This window comes from Perna viridis, chromosome 3 (genome assembly GCF_037379345.1).
Source record: "Perna viridis isolate PV_CMFRI_1.1 ecotype Kerala chromosome 3, ASM3737934v1, whole genome shotgun sequence".
Classification (NCBI taxonomy): Eukaryota; Metazoa; Mollusca; class Bivalvia; order Mytilida; family Mytilidae; genus Perna; species Perna viridis.
The window spans coordinates 29,444,667-29,456,944 of record NC_142447.1 but is presented as its reverse complement, the minus strand read 5'-3'; the positions used below and the strand labels follow the sequence as shown (position 1 = coordinate 29,456,944).

Sequence of the window (12,278 nt, the reverse complement as noted above, 5' to 3'; positions counted from 1 at the left end):
CTTACTTCTAACTGGTTCAATTTTCTAATGCACATGAATTTAAACTAGAGGCTCTAAAGAGCCTGAATGGCTTACCTAGCTTGATTTTTGTACAAGCGACCATGTTTTCTTAAAAAATAAAAATTCTTAATGATCATACCTTAAGGAACAATTATATCAACTTTTATATTTGAAAGTAATAAAATTAAAAAGAGAAAAAAGAAAGAAAAAAAGTTGTAAAAGGGTGATTACTCAAACATTACTAAGGAGATTAGCGCATCACTTTAACCACTTAAACATCTCATGCTGAACCTGTGCCAGAATTTGGCTAAACCTAATATTTTAGGAAGTACAATGTATATGCAAAAAAACTGCTGTTTGACCCCTATGTTCTATCTTTAATAACAGTGACCATGTTTTTTTTCACAGATAGAATATCCCAATGGTCATCTTGTGCAGTACAATGATACTTTTTTGGAAGTAATAATATTATAAATAGAGGGAAAAAACATTGAAAAAAAAGGTAAACAATTCCATGAAAATTTGATATATCTCATCATGCTGAACACTTTTACCCTATCAGAATTTTGTTGAACCTTACAGTTTAGGAGATATATGCAAAAGACTGGTGTCTGACCCCTATGTTCCATGTTTATTAACGGTGGCAACAGATCAAATCCCCACATCAGTTCCACGCAGAATACCCTTGGAAATATTCATATCGAGTTTGGTTCTAGTTGGTCCAGTGTCAGGAGAGAAGAGTTTTGAAAAATTGTTAAGGAGGACGGACGCAAATAATGGCAATAGTTCATTCCCTGGTGAGCTAAAAATCAGTAAAAAAAGGTCATTGAACAACATGGGATACAAAGTTTTTAAAGCTGAAGGAAATTTGTTAACATGTACTGAAAGATGGGAACATGGACTGAAAGAGAAAACCACACACAGAAAAAAAGATTACAATCATATTTCAATTCCTTTTGAGTGGATATTTAATAAACTATTACTAATATCTATTCAATCCAGACAGGCAAATAAAGATCTTTATTATGTGGAAATAAAAAGATCATGAACAGAACAAATTTATTACTATTAAAACAATGTAACACATCAAATTGTAAAACCAATTACACCATTAAAAAAAATGTTTCATTGTAGATGGATGTACACATCATGTACATGTATCCTTAATTTATATGCACCATATACTAATATTAGACTCAAATTTTCAGACAACAATTAAATTACTTCATTCATTTACAACAACACCCTTATATACCAAAAAGTGTCACAAATCATCATGATTATAAAAATGCACATGTATACAAGTTAAACTATTAAAGAATCTCCACTGAATAAAGAATATAATTTGTTATAAGTTTAAGTGTAGTACATGTAAAGTCTACATGTATTTAAAGACTACCTGTTTAATGTAACCACAATTTTGCTCTCCCTTTGGAAGATCACTTAAAATAGGTTTAACAGTATGTTCAAATGTATCATTGTCCTTCATTCCAAACAAAACTAAAAAAATCCATGGTGGATCAATAATAGGACATGAAAATAAACACTAGTAAAAGTGGACTGAATTCTTGTTCTTTGTTTTTTTTGTTTAATCTTACATGTAAAAATAACCACGAAATTTCAAGTAAAAACAAAAACACTTTCTCAATTTCAGGGAAAGCATACACTGTGTCCACCTCTAAAGGGATAATTCAAGGTTTTAAATCTAGACATGTTGAGATACAAGTAAAAAATTTCAATTGTTTTATTAATTCAAGTTAAAAAATTAAATGTTTAAGGAATTTGAGGAGGGTAATAATAGCAAATAAATAAATTTCTACATGTATTTATAAGGACTCTACCCCTCAAATTAAAGAAATAACTTGACATGTCCTAAAAGTTCAAATTAACTTTGTGGTTCCTTGTCTGCTTCTAAGTTCTGCATTACATGAAACAAATGTTCGTTAATGATTCCATTAAGTTCATGGGAAATATTCATGAGGATTTTGAAATTTTCTTTATCTGCCACAACACCAGAGGGTGTAGCCATGACATCTGACAAAGTTTTGTGAACTTGATTAATTTTCTGAAACAGTGACAAGTCTAAAGGCATTGGCATTACTTTACACAGTTCTGTAAAGCTAGATAACCAGTTGTAATATGGCTGGCTGTTAAAGTCTGGATTTGCTACAAAGTCAGTCACTTCACTTTCTGTCTCAGTATTTTCCAGAGGCAATCCAATATTTTCATTATTTTGAATGGATTTTTCTTGTTCAATAATTTCCTTTTCTAAGAGTGTTTCTGAAGCTTGAGCTTCTTCTGACATTTTTTCTGTGTCAGTTTCTTCCCCTTCATTATACACCACCACTTCCTGATTAGAGGTTTCTGGGATTACACCTTCGATAATCTGTAAATACTCTACAGGTACTTCACTACCAGAAACTTCTTGCAGATTTTGAACCTCGGCAATTGTAATTACAGTTTCATCATCACAGTTTTTAGATTCCACATGAATATTTTGGCTGTCAACTGGAATTCCAGAGCAAATGTTCTGAAGCATACTATCATTACTTTGATCAGTTTCCATAACAACAGTTTCTATGGCAGCCAGTCCTTCCATGCTAGAATCAATGTCTCCATCTTGAGGTAAACCAATCTGGACATGCTGCACCATTTTATTATTTAAATCTTTAATCAATTTAACAATTTTCTTATCTTTGACCTGATCTAAGTTGTCCACTTGTGAAACAGGAATTGACTGACTATTGCCATCTTTGTATATAAACTGTAGTAAGCCATCTTTCTGAATGACTTTAACATCTTCTTTTTGGTTTGTGTGTTTACGGCTTAGATGAGTTTTCAATTGTCCTCCACGTTTAAATGATTCAAAGCAGAGTTGGCAGACATAAGGTTTAGCACTGACATGTTCCTTTTCATGGCGTCTTTTACTGGATGGATCACTGAATCTTGCATTGCAAACTTCACAGGCATAAGGCTTTCGACCTACAGAAAACATACATAAGAAATGAGATATATTATTTACAATAATAAGGCATAGAATAAGAAAAGTTACACCAGTTAAAAGAAACAGACAACAATAAAACTCGAAGAAATTTTCCGTACATGTATGTGTACATAATAAAACTTTAAAGTCTAGGCTAGCAGTCTGAATTAAGCATTCATTAAAGGTGGATCAAGATGGATTTCAATATTTAATACCTCCAAATTTTAGCAAAACTTTTAAACATGTATCACGTCTATAATAGTGGTTCTTTTATAAGGATTACCTGTATGTACAATTTTATGTCTGGTTAAATCGGATTGATGAGCAAAGGCTTTTCCGCATTCATTGCACTTGAAAGGTCTTTCTCCTGAAATACAACATTTATTTTCATTAATCCAAAATAAAAAGTATCAAGTTTATCAATTAACTGCTTTATAATAGCAAATACGTAGTTTCATTACTAGAGCACAGCTAGCTGTGTTGAATACAAACAAATACTAAAACCAATAAAAAGAAGGACATTTTCCAATACTTCTTTCATTCTTCAAGACAGTTTACACTTAGTTACATGTACAATGCAAGCAACAGAATTAAAAGGTGATTAATGATTTTATAATATATTTATTCATTCTTCATAGGAAGTTTGTTTTTCTTTCAGACTTAAACAAAATTTTATCTTCTAAAACTTTTATAGTCTTTTAACAGGGTAAAAATCTTCTTGTCAAAGCTTTTGTTATCATTTACCAGTATGAACTTTCATATGTGACCTAAGGTAAACATTCTGCGAGAATTTACGTCCACAAACATGGCAAGTAAATGGCATATCTGATGTGTGTGTAATAAGATGGCGACGTAAACAGCTGACTTGGCGGAAGTGTTTATGACATATATGGCACTGGTGGGGCTTTTCATTGGTATGTCGGGAAACATGTTCCTGAAGACTGACATTACTGGCAAATTTACTCTTGCATATAGAGCACTCAAAAGGCTTAATTCCTAGAAAAAAATTAAAATATATTTTTAGTTATCATTCATTTAAATCCTCTTCAATAGTATTAAGACTATGCAAATATTATAATAAATGCAGAAGAATCATAACTTTTTTTTTTACTGTCAATATAATTGCAAGTGATGTATAAATTTTATGAATTAAAAAATTCAAATAAAATCATACAACATATGAATGCAAAGTTATATTCAAGAACTCATTTAATTGACATTATTGAAGGGTATGATATTTCCATTTTTTTAGTATACTAACCCATATGTGATAGTCTATGTCTTCTGAGGCTTTCATTACTCCTGAAAGCTTTCCCACAGCCATTAAAATCACATTTGAATGGTTTTTCATCAACATGGATTTTCTCATGTGTCTTTAGGTTGCCTGAAAAACACAAAATAAAATATTATTATTATTAAATATAAGAGTAATCAAGGGAACCAAGGTTAAAGCAGTAATCAAAAGAATGTAATCCAGGGCCAAAGACCAGACATGGAAAACACACATACACAACAAAGAACATTAAGTAACTAAAATCATACATACAAAGTAACAAAAGCAAATGAGCAACTCGGACTCCACTAAAAACTGGATAAGAAATGATATGATTTTTTTTAGAATAATTATTGAACATAACTAACTTAGAAAATTCATTAACAGTAATAACTTTTAATCATGTTTGATGGTAAAAAAATAATTTTTGAAATAAGGATTCAGAACTTTTTCGAAATACAACATCTGAGTGGCATGAAGATACATACAACCAAAGATGAAAGATTCAAGTCTGTTCTGTTATGGATTCAGCTTAAGCAAACTTTTCTGAAGTGCCAAACCATTACAAGTACATTGTACAATGTATATAGGAACTTACCTTTGGAAGAAAACTGTTTAGTACAAACTTCACACTTGAATTCCAAGTTTCTCTTAGCTTTCTTTTTATGTTTTAAATTTTGTTTTCCTTTTCCTTGTTGTTCATCATTGGAATCTTGTTCTGTTCCATCACCTGAGTAAGAATTATTAGTACTGATAGCTGAATATAATTTTGCATTTGTTTCTATGCTTTAATATGATATAACAGATGTTTTTTCTTGTAATACTGTATGCTCACTGTGATATAAACATTGCATTCTTAAATAATACCATTTTAACATTTCATCCTAAACTATGGAGGTAAAATAAATTGCATGATTTATTTATAATTACAACACGTGAACAGTCTCACATTATGCATTGACTAAATCTGAGAATGATATTCAAGATTAAAACATATACAACCGTAAGTTGGATTTTCTCCCTTTGCAAAGAAACTCAGAATAAGCATCTTGCTATGTGAATGTCTATACATTATGCCAATTACTTATATAAAGTTTCATCAAAATCAATTGAATGGTTTAGGAGAAGTTGTACTTATGGAATCATCAAACCCTTAGTTTGTGACAAGAGGGTCTGTACACCATAAAACAAAACTTTTATAAACTTCATGATCACACATACAAACATATATTTATAAACAATAGTATAGTTTACTGGTATCAAGATAGATGAAGCAGTTCATTTTTACATTTAATGCAAAAAATCCAATAAAATTTTAATATACCATGAGTCAATGTGGAAGAAAAATAAATGTATTACCATCATTAGTACCAGCTTCAGTGCTTGTATTCTCTTTATCTACTTTCTTCTTGACTTCTCTATTAACAACAGCAGTAGATATCGACTGTTCGACTTTCTCATTCAGTGACCCTAATGGTACAAGCTGACTCGATGCTGTACCTGGACCTGGAAATTAAGACTTGATTGATATCTGTATTAACTAGCAAAATTTCAAAACCAATCTCCTTTTACCTTTCATTTGCAATCAGAAGAGTGACAGACTGAAAACAGTTTACATTAATATAAAAACAAAAAGAAAACATAGAACGCAATGTAAAATATATGTATGTGAAATAATCAATATCAATACAATTATATATGTAACTAACCTGATTAGATTTCAGATTTATCCATTTTTTTTTTCATAAATAAGAAATAAATGAATTCACTTGGAACTGCAGTCCCTAAAAACGAGCCACTGGACGAAAGACCAGTTAATCTATTGTTGGGGAAACAGAAAAAAAGTGGCATCCCAACTAAATGGCGAAATTTCTTACACAGTAATAATTTTAATTTGGGCTAATAAAACTTGGTTCCATACAGCAAAATAACCCTGATTTTATGTTTTTAGTCTGGTAATATAAAATATTCACTATTAGGACTGTTATTGTGAATAAATCATTCAAACCTGTAGACTGTATGACAATGACCATTTCTTGAGGATCTTGCTTCTTAGGTCTACCTAAAATAAATATTGACTTTATGTAAACAAATTGATGGTTGAGTAAAATTCAACTTCAAAATCATGTGCTAGCAATTGAAGTATATGCACATCTTTAAAGTAAAATCATTTGAACTGGAAATCCTTCAGAAGGTATACTAAACACTGATTTGAACACTGATGTGAGAGTTTTCAAAGCTATGACTTTAACCAGTCAAGTTCATAGCTTCATTACTTAGATTCCTCAAATACATCAAAGCCACTTTTTATTTAAAAATGATGGAATAGGTGATCTACAAGTACAGCTGTACATATATTACCCTTTTTGATTTGTCGACCAAACCATAAAGCAGTGTTTTCCACAGGATTTTTGGATAGGCTGAATTCAGTGTGTGTAACAAGACATTTTTAAGTCATGTATCCAGACACGCTTTTGCCTTGTATTTTATGTAATTAAAATATTTATCTGTGTATAAAAAATCAATAATATGCAGTTTATATGAAATATCACTGGTAAATATTTAAAAGGGGTAATAACTGCTTTTTCCCCCTTTAAATACATGTACTTGACATAAAAATAAAAAGATCTTCTTTTGATTAGAAAGATATATAATTCTTCATTAACATTCCTTCCAAAACATACATTTAATGTACACACGTACACCCAGGGTTCTCCATGGATAAAATTTTGTTCTTTTGATTAAGAGCATTCTTCACTACTAAACTCCATTTCTAGTTTTGTAAGTTTCAATACATTAAGAATTTAGAATTAAAAAGATAGCAAGTAAATGTACCAGACAACTCTGGCCTTACAATTTATGTTGCTGGAAAAGTGCCAGAAATTTGCCAATTTTCAGGAAGTCATTCATTAGTGAGGCCAGCATAGTTGGTAGCAAAAGAATTCATGAGTATGGTTCTTATGAAGTTCTTATGAATACAATTATATGAAAACTTTGAATCTAAAACATTAAAATGGAGTTCAATCATGATAGAAACCCATCTATATTCTTGGTACTATTTTTAGATTTAGGAAATTTTACTTTCTATTTCTTATCGATTTTTCTGCAAAAAAAAAAATGTTTTACTGATGTAGGGGGGAGATACATAACAACATAGCAGTGTAAACAAAGGACACATGTAAATCAGTTTCTAAATGTTGAACACATCGACACTGCATCCAATCTTGCATAATTTTATAAATAACCACTTGCATTTGTTAGGGTTGTGTTACCTTTGTCTTGATCATAGTCAATTTTGATTGGCTCAGTACTGTAGGTATTTTACATCTGATCAACACCTCTCTAAAGTAATTTGTGATCAATGAGGAGGCAATTCATTAAAAATGTTGGCAATGTCATAAATATTAATTACCTTCAAACACCTGTGCGGTCATGTGGTGATTTGTTAACTGCTGTCGATCAAGCTAATTACCTTGTAGGATGCCGTAAATTACCTCAGGGCACATGGGTTTCCTGTCAAATTGGTTTTTCATCCCCACAATACACAAATTAACAAATCTTAAAAGCACAGCACTGGTAGCAACATAGCACAGTACTTAAAACTTGACAGTGCTGTATAGGGCAGCGCTATAAGGGCCTTGGGAGAACAATGCATAAAATTATGCAAGGCTCTAGAAATTGAATTAATCAATTGCTGCTATATGTTGTCTTTGAAAAAAAAAACAACGGTTTTTGTTTGTAATGGTCACTGATATGTACTTGGGGATCTTGGGAGCATACACGGAGACATGACGAAAATTGTGTTCTCTGAGTTACTTACCTCTTCTCCCAGGTGTTGTGGATTTCCGTGCAACTGTTCTTTTTCTCTTCAGTGACATTTCTTCACTGATATCAGGATCATAATCTGAGTCACTGTCACTCTTGTTCTCATTGACAAGGTCTGGGTTCTTATAATCTCTGAAATAAATTAACAGAAATGACCTTCAACAAAAACTTGTAATCCTGTACAGCTTCAAACAACTGTATGTCCAAAATATCAAGCACCATTTAAAAGATAAATAGAGACTGTATATGTAAACAGACAAATGTAAAACATTAAAAAAAAACAATTCCATACAGCCTGTTTACAATAAAACAATACAAGAACAATTGTCAAATATTGGTAGTAACAAGGGAGCTCTTCCATATTAGGAGTTTGACGTCACAAAGATGTACATGAATGTAACATGATTTTTTTTTGTTTTCGAAAATATTTGCAAAACACACAAACAGATCCTAATCATGTTGGATTATAAATTGATTAAGTCACCACCTTAAATTGCTAATGTATAAATGTAATAGTATCATGTAGTAACCTGAATTTGAAAGGAATCATCCTTTTCCTAGCAGGAACTTTTCCAGACCTCCTCTCTATATCATAATCATTAGCTTGGATGGCTATTTCTACTTGTGACCTTTTGCTATTATCGTCATCATCATCATCATCATCCACTTTACTCTCCACTGTATCAGCCAAGGAACCTTCTGTAGTTTTAAAGTCAAATACCCTATCTTTGTCCACATTTTGTGTACTTTGTTCTGAGTGATCAACATTACATATTAAACCACCTTTTACAATTGATGGATCAACAATATATGCTGTCTGATTGGTTGAAGCCAGAGGTACAGCATATTTGACAATGCTAGTAGAATCTCCACTAGCTTCAACAAGTTGGCCTGCAGTTTCATTGTCACCATTAGGACCAGAACACTTAATGATGTAACCAGATTCATTGTCAACTTGTACAGTCAGAGCTTCACTTCCTGAAAGTTGCAACTGGTTTTGGAGATCTTCTATAGAAATATACTTTCCATTTTCAACTGAAACTTCAGACAGTCCATCTAAAAAGGGAAAAAAAAGCCCTTTAATTGATTGTGCACGTGTAGATGTACATGTATAATCACTACTTTAAAATGATATTCTAACATGTCTAAAGAGGCTTTCATAAAATGAGAACAAGCAACAAACTGCTAGCCATTAATAGTGAGAAATTTTTTACACATTTGTGTAAGTACATGTTCATGTAGCTTAATAAGGTACATGTATGTACATGTATTTATCATCCTTCCCCTTGTGTAAAATACATCCTTCTGCTGGTAATTTCTATATGATTGATTGATTGATAGTTTTTAATGCAGTTTTAGCGACCATGGCCATATCACGGCAAGAACATTTAAGGTAATGTCTATAAAGTAGCATCCAAATAAGCATGATCTGGCAAAGGCATATCAACAATCATCAGGGGCTGGTCAAATCACCAAAAACTGTTCAATTCTTAAACCATAAATAAGACCAGTACAACTTTTTCAAATGACACGAATAAATTTGAGATTGGATATGCAAACTTTCACTGTTTCCTATCATATAAATACATCTATGATAAAAATAATTTGTATATCAGACATGCATCACATGCTCCAGAAGGGTGCTTAATGGTAGAGAAGTCCGAAAGTAAAAATTAGGAATTTTACATACATGTACCATGGGTATATGTAAGACGCCTTTACACTCATACCTGTTAACCCTTCCACATAATGGGGGGGGGGAGACTCCCACAAAATCATGAAAAATTTAGAATCTCCCACATAAAAATGAAAGATTTGTAGGAGGTTTTTGGTTAAAATTACAATATTTTCTGTAAGGGGTAACAATCCACAGGTGCATCAAGATCTTTTCATTTGCATGTACGATCCAGAAATCAATACTGGGACTGGTTTTTCAATTCCCATCTACATGTAATCCTCATTACACTTAATTAAAAGTCATAATTGGAATGACGGCTAAAAATTGTTTCTCAATCACATACCCATTCATCTGCTGTTTTGAGCACTTCAGATTTCCATAAAGTGTAAGGGATAAATGCTTTTATTGTAGATAGCACTTAGCAGTAATTTACTGAATGTTCCCTGTGTAAAAATTTTTGACAATTCATACTGTGAAATAACTTCTTAAGGTAATTTCTCCATTAGACTTTCTCCCACCAAAACATCATAAAATGTCACAACATGAATATCAATCCGCTGTTAATATTAAAAATAGCAACAAATAAAGGAGAAATCTTTGTAATAAATAGGATAAACCATTGTTTATTGTGAATAACCAAAATATCACTACTTGTGCCAAAATGCATTAAGATTTAACCAATGCGGAACAAGTTTGCACACTTATAAATTTTTCCATTCTTCAGCACTAGAGACCATATTTTGTTTATTCACTCCTTCAAAACAATTATCCTATTAGTCATTACTAAACCTACATGTACCATACAAATCAAATCATCTGCAAAGAATCATGATATGTATTGGATTGTGGCAGGGTGAATTTGTTACACCCCGTTTCTGTGAAAAATACTAAATAATTGAAGTTTTACATCAAAAATTTGCCTTTACATAAAAAATCTCCCACATGAACAGTTCCAAAGGTTAACAAGTCTGTACACTATTTCTAAAAGTAGTTCTTGCCAGCAAGTATAATTCTCAACAACTGATTTTTTTGTCCTTTCCTGTGTCAATGTTCATGTCCAATATTTAATGAAAAAATGTCCAACATATTGGAGATAATTATAGATATTTAGCTATCAAAATAAGCTATCATACAACCCTTTTAATTGAGGAATAAAATTTTTGCGAGCAGAAAAAAAGACAGATTGGGGGAAATTGCTTCCGTCTTGAAAACAGGGAAATCTATTCTCTATCAGTACATGTATCTGCTGGTCGGAGTAGATATCACCATTTACCATGATTTAGTGCAAACTTGTTTCACGGGAGAGTACGAAAAATTGGTTGACACACGAGAGTTGACAAAAAAAAACACTCTTTGATGGGTGGGTAAAATTGTAGTCCGATGAAAAGTTAAAAAATCGTATGCTTATAGCTTATTTTAGGTTTGGACTTCTTCGGATTTCATTTCTACCACAGCACTTTAACTTTGTCTTTGACCATGGACATGACCAGTAGCAGTCGATAGTCTTTGGATATTTAAAAGAAATACGCAACTGACCCACCCTAAATAGTTTCAGTTATGAACATTATTAAGTATTAAGATTGGTGGATTTTCACGTCCTTGGCCACACTGTCGGGTGTAGCACAGCCTGAGCTAACGGAACTTTACGCGTCCCTCACATCAAATATAAAAAATGTTTTTTTATCAAGGTGTTCAGGGGCATCTCAATCTGTTACCCCATAAAACATTTAATGTATACTTAATTATATCGAACGTAAAGAAAATGGGTCAAAGAAACAAAAAAATGCATAAGGATAAGAAAATTTAAAATTTTCCTATAACTATCTTGCTATTCAAAAGGGAAACACACTACCATGATCTTGAACACAAGCGGCCGCCATTTTGGTATGGGCGAACTTTATTAATTATATCCGGCGTACTCATTGGAATGCTGTTTTTTTTAACGTCTACCGTAGTCAGTTAGCATCCACATTAATTCAATAAAATTTCTGTTAAGACATATGAACAATAATTAAAACTGCATTCATGTCAAAAGGTACTATGGGTTCTTACAATGTTCTGAAACGTATAGATAAACATTTATCAAAACAGGGGAGGTACGTTAAAGTTCACTATTATTCACCTATCATGTCTAATTTTAATCTATCATGGACAGGCTAATCAACCGGACTTTAAAAAATACGTTAAATGCATTTATTAAACATTCAAGTAATATGATTTCAAATGTGATATTATAAGTTTCAACGACACATCGTTGGCATTATTTAATAATATGTAACAGGAGAACATCTGAAGAGCAAGATGTCAAGTCACATATTTTCGTCTGCGTAGTTTCAGTCTCTACCAGGTTTCTTCTCCAGAAGCAACGATATGCTTTAACAACTCACAACTCCAGGGAAATATTTACTTTGCAATCCCTTAAGTTAATAGGATTGTTCGGATTTGAACACAGGGACCTGCATGAGTCTTTGTACCCTCATTGTTGCACAAGACTAAATGAAACAAGGTAAACTTGCACC

General features: G+C 32.0%; 1 protein-coding gene across 4 annotated transcripts; it reads right to left on the bottom strand.

The window, feature by feature from the left end:
- Positions 1 to 1,045: 1,045 nt before the first annotated feature.
- On the bottom strand, positions 1,046 to 11,655 carry LOC148621782 (uncharacterized). 4 transcript variants are annotated; one of them, XM_088576471.1, is made up of 10 exons: positions 11,612 to 11,655; positions 8,612 to 9,137; positions 8,077 to 8,213; positions 6,265 to 6,318; positions 5,616 to 5,762; positions 4,855 to 4,986; positions 4,245 to 4,367; positions 3,728 to 3,979; positions 3,267 to 3,350; positions 1,046 to 2,982 (listed from the first exon to the last, which is right to left on the bottom strand). In XM_088576471.1, exons 1-10 carry the CDS (start codon positions 11,637 to 11,639, stop codon positions 1,886 to 1,888), a joined length of 2,580 nt encoding a protein of 859 aa, XP_088432597.1. In that variant the 5' UTR covers positions 11,640 to 11,655; the 3' UTR covers positions 1,046 to 1,885. The 4 variants fall into 4 exon arrangements, with proteins under 4 accessions (XP_088432597.1, XP_088432596.1, XP_088432598.1 ...); XM_088576470.1 differs by having other exon boundaries at positions 11,609 to 11,641; XM_088576472.1 differs by having other exon boundaries at positions 5,628 to 5,762; positions 11,609 to 11,639.
- Positions 11,656 to 12,278: the final 623 nt, after the last annotated feature.

Coding starts and splice junctions, on each gene's coding strand:
- LOC148621782 (XM_088576470.1), bottom strand. CDS start 11,639: ATGGCGGCCGCTTGTGTTCAAGATCATGGTA. Junction 6,319..8,076: donor CACAACACCTGGGAGAAGAG/GTAAGTAACTCA, acceptor TATTTATTTTAG/GTAGACCTAAGAAGCAAGAT. Junction 3,980..4,244: donor ACATAGACTATCACATATGG/GTTAGTATACTA, acceptor ATTTTTTTCTAG/GAATTAAGCCTTTTGAGTGC.